Source organism: Poecilia reticulata, chromosome 1 (genome assembly GCF_904066995.2).
Source record: "Poecilia reticulata chromosome 1, P_reticulata-male-v2, whole genome shotgun sequence".
Taxonomy (NCBI): domain Eukaryota; kingdom Metazoa; phylum Chordata; class Actinopteri; order Cyprinodontiformes; family Poeciliidae; genus Poecilia; species Poecilia reticulata.
Window position 1 is genome coordinate 34,540,241 of NC_088830.1, and position 13,417 is coordinate 34,553,657.

Sequence of the window (13,417 nt, forward strand, 5' to 3'; positions counted from 1 at the left end):
GTGGTGGTGGCGGCTTGGTTCTGATGAAGGGTAAACGGATCTTTTGAGCGAATGTTCAGAGCAAAGTAGTTAATAATCCGAGCCGTAAGTGAAGGCAGCACCAGTTGAAACTCCGACCGGAAACAGCTGAGAGACTTTTCCCAGTCGGGACCAGAAACCACAGAACCGAACCTGGAGCAGAGTTTTTCAGGGGACCAGTTCAGCCCGGTACCAGCTGGAGAGCCTGCCGGAAGTGGTTCCGGTTCGGCAGGGAGTGTTTATGGCGTTATTGGTGAGTTGTTCTGGTTCTAACCATTTTTAGAACCAGGAGTTATTGTGTGAAGTTCGATCCTGGTTGTGGTTCTGGGACATTTGGACTCTACTGAGTTCGGAGGGTGTTTTCAGAACCTTTTGGGTCTGTTTGATTTGTTTAGCATCAGAACATCCAGAATGTTCGAACTTGATGGGAAACTGGTTTCATCTGCTCCCAGAACTCCGAACCTCCGGTTCCGATGTGTTCGGGCTCCGTTAGTAAATAAAGTGTTTCACTCTGCAGCCGGTGCACGATGTTAAAGTCGGTTCGGTTGGAAGTTCTAATCAACCAGCTTCCCGGAGAACCTCTGTGTGCTTTTGGACCGACGGAACCGGTTCCTGGAGGACATGTTCCCAGCTGCACACTGGCGACCCTTCAGACGACCCGCCGAGCCCAGGCTCGGTACCGGACATTGCGGACTGAGTTTAGTCCAGTTTGGGCCCATCTTGAGCAGAATCCAGATTCTGAGACAGAACCGAGCCTCACAAGTTGAACTAACTAGTGGTGAACTAGGTTAGCTGGGCGAGCTAGTTAAACTAACTAGTACCAACTAGTTAAACTACAGGTGAACTAAGTAACTGACTCATCCAGGCGGAGGTCCACCAGAACCAGCGGTTCTGCTGATGAGGAAGAGGATTTCCTGGAGGGTTATCCAGCTCTGTAATACAGGAAGTGATGTCACACAGCAATCAGCTGATTGGAATCAGTAAATAGGACTGATGTTGTCCTGGAGCTGGTTCTGACCCACACCACCGGGTCAGAACCAGAAGAACCCCAGGCTGAGCTCTGTGGACATCTCGTCTCCAGCGTCCACTGGGAGTCAGGTGATGAGGGGACGCCGTGTCTGTCCACAGGTTCAGAGACGGGCCTCCTGGTGGACGAATGTCTCACCAAAGTACAGATGGAAGATTTAACTCTATTTCTGAAAACTATGAAATACTCCCAAGTTCCATGAAGTATCAGAATAGTGTAAAAAAGTGTGAGGAATTTTCCTCAGGACAAGTTGGACTTTGTTCAGATTGAACTTTGACCCTAAGATCCTTGACGCTGTCATCCTCCCTCCAGCCATAACCCAGGTGTTCTGCCCTTTCACCTCAGAACCGTCAGTTCCTCATCTGTTCTTTTTGTCTTTCAGGTCCAAAGGAATGTCTCATCTGAGGACCGACTGGACCACAGACAGCAGCAGGAGGAATTCTGATCTCTGATTCAGGACTGGGACAAAGATCTTGGTAGACTTCCTGGACGCTACTCATTGATGAGAGAGTCTCTGGAGGTCATGGGTCCTCCACAGACCCAGGGATCTCCAGCTGTTCCTCAGATGGGGGTTCGCGCCCGTGTGTCAAACTGGTCAAAGAAGCGGGACACAGGGAACGCCCGGCCTTCCTCGAGAGTCGACAGGCTGGGACCGTGCCAGTTGGATGGACCTTCTAGGAAGTTTCTGGAGGACAACCTGGACCTGTCAGGCGGGTCGAAGACCGGCGTCCAGTTCTTCAGGACAGGCCAGGTGAGGATGAAGAGGAGCAACAGCGAGGCGACCATCAGTGACTTTGACTTTGGTTCTGAGGACGCCGGTCCCGCAGCCACGCTGACCAGAAGACACGGCAGCTCGTCCAGCGTGGACTTGCTGAGCTCAGCGGGGTTCTGGGGGGTTCTGGACCAGGAGCCCAGTGCTCCTCCTCCCATGCCTGAGCCTGACGCCATCTCTGCCGTGCTTTCTCCCAGCCTGCAGGCGGCTGTCCAGATTGCACGTGGGGACATTGTCTTCATTCCAGGACAGGATACTGACAGAGTTCACAGAAAGAAGACGGAGACGTCTGTCCTCGGCCGCCTGAGGCCTCAGCGGACCAACAGTGTTGAGGTGTACCAGGACAGCAGCTGCCCTTTGACCCCTCACAGGTGGTTCTCTCATTATGATGTTCAGAGTGTCCTTGTCTCTGTAGCAGAGGGACGTCCCTGTGCAGAAGCTCCTGATCTGCTGCCGTTAGTGGGACAGGAGGACCAGGTTGGTGACGAGCGGAGCAGCGCTCTGGTCCTAGCCTGTCCTCACTTCCTGAATGAGCTTGGAGGGGAAATGGACCAGAACTTGGACCTGACCCGGCCCGGCAGCTCCACCGGCACCAATGCTGCAGTGTCTGTCCTGGAGGCGTCCACAGGAAGCAAGCGCTGTCCCGCAGACCTCAGGGGGACAGACGAGTACCTGGACCTGGGAGCCACGTACTACCAGAAATACTTCTACACCAAAGGTAAGACCTGGTCCCAGTACTGGTTCTGCTCCCAGTGTTTAGCTGTTTCAGGTTCTGTGACCCGTTTCCTGGCTGGTGTCTCTCTAGATCACCAGAATTATTTTGGCGTTGATCCAAAGTTCGGTCCGGTTTCTCTGAGCGTCCGTCGAGACGCTGTGGATGATGGAGGAAACCCGACCAGGTTCTGCTACAGGATCATCCTCCGGACTGGCCAGGTAACTGATCCATCCGACCCGGTTCAGCGCAAGATCTCATGGCCTAATTAGCAGCTTCCTGTTTCTCCTCAGCTGTCCACCCTGAGAGGATCCATCATGGAGGACTCGGTCCCTTCTTCATCCAAACACGGGACGGGTCGAGGTCTTCCCCTGAAGGATGTCCTGGAATTTGTGGTCCCAGAACTCAACATCCAGAGTCTGCGAGCGGCGAGCCGTTCCCCCCAAGTCCCAGACCTGCTGCTGCAACTGGACCAGCAGGAGGTGAGCTGGTTCTGCTGGGTCTGCTGATCCTACTGCCTGTTCTGGTGGTTCTGGAAGTCCTTCGGACCTTATAGTGTTGAAAAGCAGGAATTGTTTTCCTTTCTCTCCACGGTTCTGGACAAGGTTCTGCTGGTCCCTATTATCACACTAAATGTGGTTGGACCGGAACCAGGACACTGTAAAGCTCCAGGCAAACATGAGAAAGTACCAGAACTCATTTGGGTTCCCTGACCGCAGTCGGCAGTTCTGTTCAGTGGAGGTTCTGGTGCTGCTGGATTGATCCACGTTTTGACATCTAAAAGCTACATGGTGTTGGACTTTGTAGCAGTAGAAAGGACGGGCGGTTCTGGTTCTGGCAGAGCAAAATGTGGCGTAAACACTGGAGTTGGACCGACAGGTTTATCGTCACAACTCTTGACCCGCTGGTTCTGATCCGTCCTCCGTCTTCCTGTTTTCCCGCAGCTCATCCTCCAGCACAGAGTGGACCTGCAGTTGAGCCGGGCCGGTCAGAACACGGGAGAGACCAGCAGTCCTGCCCTGACCCAGTTCCTAAACTTGCTGGGCCACAGCGACCCGATGAAGACTTTCTACAAGCACCAAGACCAGCAGAACTCTGGTACTAGAACCTCCTTTCTTATGGTCTAAATATGTTCTGTTCAAGGTCAGGTCCACTTTTAGATATTTTACCAAAATATCTAATATTTTGGTCCCGGATGTTCGAGACCAATGTCTCAGGCCAGGTCCGAAAGGTTCTGGAGATTCTCGATGGTTCCCTTATCCAGAACACCTGAGCAGAACCTTCAGTGGATCATGATGTTCCCCAGAACCTACAAGTTTAGACCCTGATTGACCCAGTAGACCTGCAGGTCCTGGGTTAGGGACCAAGGTTCTGCTACTAGTCATCTTGTTTTCAGGCAGGTGGGAAAACCCATTTGGGTTTCATTTTCATTCAGATCAGGTAAGGAAACTGGGACAGGAGGACCCAGTTTCCTCATCACATTAATGTGGCAACTCAGATAATCTGAGTGAATCGAGCTCAACTCAACGAACACGGCGAGCGACGGAGAGCCAAGGGTAGCATAACGACCGAGTTGGTCAACGACTTGCTGCTGGAGGGATGGATGATGATGGATGATGATGGATCTTCTTTTCACAGAAACAGGACAGACATGATGTTACCATAGCGACGGAGAGCTACGTGCTACATAAGTGTAGCATAATGACATGAGGACTGAGTTGGTCAGCGACTCGCTGAGAGATTTTGTAAAAACACACAAACAACCAAATGGTGCAAAATTAGTGAAGTGTATAAAATATATTTACAACTAAATATGCAGACAAGGACTTCAAATGGTCAAGGAAATCCTCCGATCTAAACCTCTCCTACCTTATTACTGTCGTTTAATCAACCTGTTGCCGTGGCAACCGCTTGCGCCCCACAAACCCAGCAGAGATGAACTAAAAACACAACGGATTCAGTCCGTTAAGATATCAGGTTTTCAGGCTTCATATTTAATTCTCGGTTAACACAGAGGTGGCTGATTAGCCAATTTAAACTTCGCTCTGCTCATCAGGGTCTTTGAGTCCCTTTTTATTTTTGTAATGGTACCGAAATGCACAGAAATTCACACATCTTGTTTAAACAATTATTACTGAGATTATTAATTTTGTTGGGCCATTAATTTGAACACCTTTTGTTGATTTTATCCTTAATAAGATGTATTGGATCAGAGGACCTGCTGGTCTCAACATCCTGGAGACGTTCAGTTTGTCACCTGCTGCCAAGATCAACTCAAAACCTTCCGTTATCGTAATTGAGCCCTATTGATTAAATATGACTGTAGTTGGAAAACAAACATCAACGTTAGTAGCTTACCGTGTAACGTCTGGGCAACCGGAGGATCCTGGACGGACAGCAGCGGTGCATGTCTGAAAGATGGCCTCCGATGCAGATCTCCAAGGCTCTCCACTCTCATTCTTTCAGGTCGATGCTCCGTAGAGCTGCCTCTGGATATTGCAGTTCACTTACGATGTACAGTAAAGTTGCTCCTTATAGTTGGATCACAGCTGGTAGCTACGAAGGTGTCCCGAACCTTCAATCGTAAGCCAACTTCAGCGGCCGCTTCGTTCAAACTATAAAAACTCCCGACGGTGAAGCTCTGAGTCCATGAGAGCCGCCAACTGAAACACGTTCTGTCTGAGCGGCCACACGAGAACTAAAGTCAGGAGTAATAACACTATTTTCTAATGAAGTTAACGAGCTTCAGCTTATTGATAACCCGTTAGTAGGTCGCCATCTTTCTTGAAGCAAAGTATGGGTGTGACGCTAACCAACCAATTGGGGAAGTTGTAGCCTGATGACGTGCCTCTCCTCATTTGCATTTATATTTTCCAAGTTTTGTGGGGAAATAGAATGTGATAAATAAGAAAATAAGGAAATACTAAATGAATAAGGGAAATTGGAAAATGGGAAAAGTAACAATTTTTCAAACAAATGTTAAATGAAAAATAGATAAAAGAAAAATGGGTAAATAAAAAAGGGATATATGATAAATTGATTAATGAAACTGGGAAATAGAAAATCAGGTTAATGGAAAAAGGAAATTGAAAAATTGTTAAATTAAAAAATAGATTAATGAAAAATGGGTAAATAGACAAAGGGATAAATGAAAAATGGACAAATGAAAAATAGCTAAATGAAAAAATTGGGTTAATGAAATAGGGAAATTAAGTGGTTAAATGAAAAATAGATTAATGAAAAATGGGTAAATGGATAAAGGGATAAATTAAAAATAGATAAATGAAAAAAAGGAAATTGATAATATGAAAAATAAATAAATGAAAAATTGGGGTTAATGAAAATTATTTAACAAATGTTTTATTTATTTCACTCATTTTCTTCATTTTTTGATTTATTTTACTCATTTTTTATTTCACCCATTTATTTATTTATTTAATTTTGGCTGAAATGGCTCTCCATACACTCTGAAGAGAGTTCTTTCATTCTTAATCCCCGGGCTTTGACTGGAATATCCAGGCCCCTTTGTAGGTTTTTTTTTAATTCATACACTATATTTGCCAAAAATATTTCACCCATCCAAATGAATGGAATCAGTTGTTCCAGTCACCTTTAGTCACAGGTGTTTGAATGAAGACTGTTTTTACAGACATTAGAGAACAAATGTTTCGCTCTCAGGAGTTCAGTGAGTTCTGTGATAGGATGTGCAACAAATCCAGTCCTGAAATTTCCTCGCTCCTAAATATTCCACAGTCAGCCGTATTATATGAAAATGGAAGCAACTCAGCCACCTAGTGGTCGGCCATGTGAACTGACGGTCAGCGGTTGCTGAAGCTCATAGTGTGATGAGGTCTCCAACTTTCTGCAGAGTCGATCACTGCAGACCTCCAGGCTTCATGTGGCCTTCAGATTAGCTCAGGGACAGACAGCTTGATGGAATGGGTTTCCATGGCGACCAGCTGCACCCAATCCAAACATCACCAAGTGAGGCAAAGGGTTGGATGTAGTGGTGTAAAGCCGCCGGACTCTAGAGCAGTGGAGGAACGTTCCCTGGAGGGACAAATTGCACTTCTCCATCTTGGAATCTGATGGACGAGTCTGAGTTTGGTGGTTGCCAGGACAACGGCACTCATCTGACTCCATTGTGCGAAGTGTAAAGTTTGGTGGAGAGGGGCTCATGGTGTGGGGTTGTTATTCAGGAGCCCCTTAGTTCCAGGAACTAAGAACTCTGACTGCTTCAGCAGACCAAGACATCTTGGACACGTGCAGGATCCCATCTGAGTGGGAACAGTTTGGATCTGGATCCTTAGTGGACCAGAGCACAAAGCAAGGTCCATAAAGACAGGATGGACAGCCTGGCTCAGAGTCCTGACCTCAACCTGATCAGAACACCTCGGGATGAATCAGAGCCGAGACTGAGAGCCAGGCCTTCTCCTCCCACATCAGTGTGTGACCTCACAAATGTGCTTCTGGAAGAATGGTCAGAAATCCCCATAAACTCTCTGCTAGACCTGGTGGGCAGCCTGAAGAGCTGAAGCTGTTCCAGCTGCAGAGGGACCAACGTCCCATTGGACCCGGTGGGTCAGGATGGGACCGATGGGTCAGGACGGGACCGATGGGTCAGGATGGGACCGATGGGTCAGGACGGGACCGGTGGGTCAGGACGGGACCGGTGGGTCAGGACGGGACCGGTGGGTCAGGACGGGACCGGTGGGTCAGGACGGGACCGATGGGTCAGGATGGGACCGATGGGTCAGGATGGGACTGATGGGTCAGGATGGGACTGATGGGTCAGGATGGGACCGATGGGTCAGGACGGGACCGGTGGGTCAGGACGGGACCGGTGGGTCAGGACGGGACCGATGGGTCAGGACGGGACCGATGGGTCAGGATGGGACCGATGGGTCAGGATGGGACTAGGGATGTGAATAAAACTGCAACTGAAACCTCTTTGCAATCCGGATCCGTTTCTGTCTCCTTTCAGGCAACTCAACAGAAAGTCCAACTGTTTCCATGATGTTCGGAGAGTTTCAGCTGACATTCCATGTTTCTGCCCTGCTACAAACTGCTGCCGATGGTTCTGGTCAGGTACTACATGGTGCTCTGCTATACGGGGTTCCACAGCGCTACAGGAGAACTGCAGAGTTCATCACAGTGAAGTTGGTTTTCATTTTCAGGTGCTGAGGTCACACCTTGTTGGGAACGATGTCACCGTGATTTTCCAGGAACCCGATGCTCCGCCCTTCAAGCCCCAGATCATCCGTGCCGACCTCCAGCATGTCTTCATCATCGTTAGAGTCCACCAACCCTGCACCCAGCACACCTGTTACAGGTTAGACTTTGTCCACAGGAAGTGAGGTGTCCCAGGTCTGACTCCAGGTGTGAAGTTGCCGTGTCTTTCAGTCTTGCCGTGTCTAGGTCCCGGGGCGTCCCGCCCTTCGGTCCATCAATCCCATCTGGTTGGATGGCTCCTTCCTCCTCTGCCTTCGTGGACTTCCTGCTGACCAAGATCATCAACGCCAAACACGCCACCCACAAGTCCGAGTCGTTTGTCACCATGGCGACGTTTGCTCGCAAGGAGCAGCTGAAGCAGTTGGTGAACAGCTTTGTAACGACGACACCATTGGACTCCTCCTCCGGCGTCCGCTTCAGCTTTATCTCTCTGGGCGGAAAGAAGAAGGAGCGTCTGGCGCCGCATCCGCTGGCCTACCTGCAGAGCGCAGGGGCCCTCACCTGGAGCGTGACGGTTCACAACCCCCGCACTTCTGTTGCAGTCGCCTGCCGACTGGCCGTCTCCAGCGAGCTGCTGGTGCTGATAGAGGAGGCGGGCAGAAAGGTGGTGTTTCAATGTTCATGCAGGGACGTGATTGGCTGGAACACCGCACACGGATCCATCCAGGTGTTCTACCAACACGGACTTTGTGTGGCGTTTTCCACACGGGATGGCCGCTGGGAAGACTCCCAGGAGATCACGCAACGATTGAAGGTGAACAGGGCTCTCATTGGTCCCCGACCCCTCTCCAACCACCTCCCTAAGCGCGTCATAACCCGGTCATGCTAACTTTCAGACGGTGACCCACGGCGCTGCGGGGGCAGCCGTGACTCTGAGGAGGAACCGGCTCGGTCAGCTGGGCTTTCACGTCAACTTCGAGGGCGTGGTGGCCGACGTCGAGGCCCACGGCTTCGCCTGGCAGGCGGGTCTTCGCCCCGGCTGCCGCTTGGTGGAAATCTGCTCAGTTCCCGTGGCAACACTTTCTCACGAGCAGATGATTGAGCTGCTGAGGACGTCAGTGAACGTCAGCGCCATCGTACTCCCGCCCCTCAGAGACGGGACGCCACGCAGGTAGAAAATATTTCACTCTTTGTTTCCTGTGACATCAACATCGGTCTGCACCTGGTTGGCTGGAACCGACCAGAACCACGAAGGGCCACCAGAACCATGACCCCAAGAGGTTTTGTCAGGTGACCTGCAGCTACCGAGGAGAAAGAAATGTTCCTGTTTACCTGAGTCAAATATAAAAGAAGGATGTTTGAGAAATTTCAGGGCAGCAGTAGATCTACCAGAGCAGCTTTAAATGGAAATTGTACAGTTCCATTCCGTAGGGTCCAGAGGTCAGAGGTCACGTGACCCTGACATCTGCATTTGTTCCAGAAGCACAATTTGTCCCTGATCTGGTTTCTGGTGTTTTGACCTGTGAGCAGGAGGAAATGTATTTAGTTTTATGTTAATGAATGGTAATATGATCAATATTTTGGATTAATGTTTATTTATTTTTATTATTAATGAATGGTGTTTTCAAAGACGTGTGAACTGAACTTGTTCAGATCGAGAACTACGGTTCAGTTAGTGAAGCTTCACTCTCTTCAGGAGTTTCTCTGAGACCCAACGGCTCCCCCTGCTGGAGGCCAGACTGGACCCTGATGTCACTTCCTGCCCCTATGGGAGCTCTGCAGCCCCGCCCACTGCCAGAACACCGTCCAATCAGAGTCCAGTCCAACTGAGCTCTTCCTCTGACATCAAGAACGACATCAGGTTAGAACTGGACCAGAACCAAATTGGAACAGAACCAGGTTCCCCAGCAGAAACGGACCTTGACAGCAAAGTGATTACCGTGTTGATCCGCCCTGCAGAGCTCCTCCTGATTGGTTTGTCGGTTCTGAGGGACGCACCGGGTCCACTCGACACCGATCCAGCAGAGACAGAGGTGAGTGGAACTGGAACCAGGATCCATTCGGCTTCCAGAGTAAGAGCTGAACGACTGGAGGTTTAGCTTCCTGAGATGGTTCTGCCGCAGCTCGGTCCCATGAAGCTGCGGGTTCTGCAGGTTCTGCTGACCCGGTTGTTTTAATCTTCACCCTGACCCGGCCTGTCTGCTCATGTTCCCATCCAGAACCCAGACTCCACGGTCTTCCTCAGCGAGCGAGTCCAGCAGACGGAGACGGCAGCCGGCGGCCGCAGGTGAGTCCACCAAAACGCCAGAAATCGTTCTTAAACTTTTTCAGTCCACCTGAACGCGACTCTGCAGTTTGCAGCCACAAGTTGCTCGAGTTGCAGCAACACGTTGTCCAGCAGCAGCAGTGACGGCAGGACCTCGACGCCTCAGCTCGCCTGTCTCAGCGGCGTGTCGGTGGACAGCGGCATAGACTCCGCCCTCTACTCGCCGTCAGCCCTGCCTGCCGTTGCTGGGGCAACGCTGGTCCTGACGGACGTCCACAGGAAGGAGTCGGCGGGGCAGAGCCGTCTCGTGACCGACCTCAGAGGCTCTGTTGCTAGGTAACTCTGTGGCTCCAGAGTCAGTTCTCCAAAATGAATATTGACTTCCGTCGCCTGGAGCGGCGCCCCCTGCTGCACTGGAGCAGAAACGCAAACGTTTCTGATTAGCGGGACGTTAAAGAGAAACTTTGTGTTTCACCATTTAATCCAGGTGTTTGTGTGCATGCACAGCCATAACTGATACAAGCATTTATGTATCAGTATTTCCATTAATATAGCGAACATTTTTAGAAAATGTCGTCTGTTTATTCAACCTGTAATGGTTTCCCATCAGAGCAGGACAGGTGAGTCGAGCTGGGCAGGAGCTTAACATCTGCTCTACTTCTTTCAGAGACTATCGTGGAACCAGATGTTCATCAGCAGATAGAGTGAAGCCAGATTCACCTTTGACCCGTCCAGGTGACGCCAGCTGGGATGCAGAGCGTCTCTGCAGCCAGGATACCTGTCCATGGGAGGCGGAGCTTAGCTGGTTGAACAGCGGTTTGTTACTGGAGGATACTGGCAGGTGAGAAAAAGCAGGTGCCGTCACCTGAGACACGTGTTCACCTTCTAGCATCTAACCTCCATCTGACCTCCATCTGACCTCCACCCCCAGAAAAAGATGTCAACTCTTTTGAACATTGTATTTCTTGCCTTTCTGTCTTTCGAGTCCTTCACTGAGAAAACAGTTTAATCTGCTGGTAGTTTAGAAATCGGTGAACGGATTAAAGATCTGCTGTTGCAAAACAGCCGAAACCCTGAGCTCCTTTCAGGCAAAAAATCCAGCTGTTGGAGTTTATTAATGAAATATGAATTATTGACCAACATTTTGATAATGTATGGTTTATCAGTTAACGACTCGGTGATGTTCATTTGATGTAAAACACTTTGAAGTGCCTTGTTGCTCAAATGTCCGAGACTAATAAACTTGACCTGACTTCCTGTTGCAGACCCAGCCATCGTCCAATCAGAGGCCAGAAGGTGAGTCTGAAATATTTTTGTCTGTAATAAATCAATGAGATTCAAACTAAATGAACGAGTGAAAACTTCCTGACCTGAGATCCTTCAGGAAGTAGAAGTTGCTTAGATGAATGAGCAGCAACCTGATTGGTCAGGTTTTAGTAAGGCCCCGCCTCTTCAGCAGATTCTTGCTGGGCTGCACCGACATGACGCAATGCAGATGGAGGTCAGGAAGGAAATCTGTTGATGCCTGAGTCCTGTAAGGTGGATCCACCGGTTCTGATGGAGAGAAAGATAAATGTTATTGTTGTGTTTCAAAGGTAGTTGGTCACAAGGGAGTTAATTTAAAAAAACTTACTGAAAAAAGAGGAGAAAAGTGGATCAACAATCTACAGCTAAAAGCATCAGGTGCAGAAACTAACTGCCAGTTTGCAGCTGCTTTCTAACAGGAAACGATCACATTGTTTAAACTGTATTTCCAGATGTTTTATTGGACAGGTGCTTAGAAAGTTCATATGTAAGGTCAGATATATTATTCTTATACCCTCGCGTGGTTGTCCTCTGAGCGCTTTACACATGTGGGGGCTGGTCCCTTACTTTAATTTCTGAAAGGTGGTAACTCTAGTCCAAAATGTGACCCAACCTGAAACTAAATGATTGATTCTCCAGGCTTTTGAAAACTTTCTCCTGGCTCATCGTGTAACATGAGGTCTGCAGGTCGTTGGTAACGTGGATCGCCTCGATGCGGTAAATCGTAAGAGAAGTCTTTTCTACTGAGATGATACGGATCATGTCCTAAATAGACACATATTGTTCCAGCCTGTTTAGGGCATTAGCTACTCGCTGTGATCCATTTTGCTCCGATTTGGAGTTTCCTTTAGTCTGGACTGAAAGTGATGCGCGCCATCTTGGTAGGCAAGATGCAAAGCAGGCCAATGGCTTCGAGACCACCACGAAGAAATATGTGGACATTTTTGGCCAATGTGCAAGAGAAAGATACACAATGGCTTCTGTTGGGATCGACCCGTATGAGATGGAGAAGGAAAATGTCAGACGACGGCCAAGCCGCCTCCGATCTCTGTACGAAAACCCTTCATAGTGAACACAAGATCTTTATAGACGGAGGAGCTTCACCGCTTGAAACAGACGGAAACAATCGGTGATAAACGAATTCGCAAACATCGCACAAACTCTTCAGACGAATAGTGAGGTTCTGGTGACGGGCAGAACCTCCACTTCCAGAATCCAGACTTCTGCCACACCCGCCTTGGTTCTGAGGTGCCCGCTGGGTCTGTCTCAGGTCCGGGTCGGCCTGGTCTGTTCTGACCAATCAGAGCTCAGAGGGGTCAGGGTTCAGGAAGCTGACAAGACATGGCTGTGATTGGTCAGAACCGTAATGAGGTCGCAGTCAGTGGCTCCGCCTCCTCACCTGGTTCCCGTCTCAGTCTACCTGCAGAGCCGCTGGAGTCTCTGCCCTGTTTCCATGGAAACGTCTGACCCGCAGCAGGTCACATGACAGTTTGTCCCTTGCCAGTGGCGGGACTCTACAGAGCCCCGCCCACATCCTGCGGCGCCGCCACAGCGCACCGGCCATCAGACGCCGGCCTGCAGCTCTTCAGAAAGGTGAGCAGCTGGACTTTCACAATAAAACTACTTTCAGTAGCAGCTTTCCTGAGCCCTCACCTCATTGGCTGAGGCCAGGACAGGAGAAAGAGGGGCGGAGTTAGGCATGGGAAGAGAGACAGGTGAAGGTCAGACTGCCTCACCGTGTGTGTGTGTGTGTGTGTGTGTGTGTGTGTGTGTGTGTGTGTGTGTGTGTGTGTGTGTGTGTGTGTGTGTGTGTGTGTGTGTGTGTGTGTGTGTGTGTGTGTGAACCACTGCAGGTGTGTTTCCATCGTCTCTCACTGACCATCAGCTCCGTTACATTCAGGAAGTGACATCAGGGAGCCCTGCGTTGAACAGGTGAGGAATAACACCTGGAGCCATTTTAAAGGCACTTTGTGATGTCATTGATGACGTCATCGTTTGTCCTCTCCCCCTCAGTGACATCACAGCTTCCCTCTCAGGTAAAGTGTCTCAGCTGGAGGAGATCCTTCAGCGGCTTCAGCTGGACCTGCTGAAGGTAAGCCTGACTTGCTGATGTCATACAGATGAGAGGATGACATCATCAGGCTG

The 13,417-nt window shown here is 49.8% G+C and overlaps 1 protein-coding gene across 4 annotated transcripts in view; it reads left to right on the forward strand.

Annotated features, from left to right (window-relative positions):
* The window catches only part of LOC103471535 (signal-induced proliferation-associated 1-like protein 2), a 22,828-nt gene continuing 9,411 nt past the window's right edge, over positions 1–13,417 (forward strand). For all 4 annotated transcript variants that reach the window (XR_014089654.1, XR_014089657.1, XR_014089658.1 and 1 more), the window contains exons 1-18: positions 1–271; positions 1,428–2,535; positions 2,623–2,750; positions 2,823–3,011; positions 3,474–3,627; positions 7,514–7,617; positions 7,707–7,861; positions 7,933–8,515; positions 8,598–8,872; positions 9,398–9,562; positions 9,661–9,734; positions 9,921–9,988; positions 10,056–10,303; positions 10,635–10,808; positions 11,233–11,263; positions 12,688–12,865; positions 13,126–13,204; positions 13,286–13,364. Coding sequence is in view for 1 of the 4 variants with exons in the window: in XM_008420597.3 (XP_008418819.2) it covers positions 1,548–2,535; positions 2,623–2,750; positions 2,823–3,011; positions 3,474–3,627; positions 7,514–7,617; positions 7,707–7,861; positions 7,933–8,515; positions 8,598–8,872; positions 9,398–9,562; positions 9,661–9,734; positions 9,921–9,988; positions 10,056–10,303; positions 10,635–10,808; positions 11,233–11,263; positions 12,688–12,865; positions 13,126–13,204; positions 13,286–13,364 (3,672 nt within the window). In the remaining 3 variants the exon portion in view is untranslated. The remainder of the gene's footprint in view (positions 272–1,427; positions 2,536–2,622; positions 2,751–2,822; positions 3,012–3,473; positions 3,628–7,513; positions 7,618–7,706; positions 7,862–7,932; positions 8,516–8,597; positions 8,873–9,397; positions 9,563–9,660; positions 9,735–9,920; positions 9,989–10,055; positions 10,304–10,634; positions 10,809–11,232; positions 11,264–12,687; positions 12,866–13,125; positions 13,205–13,285; positions 13,365–13,417) is intronic.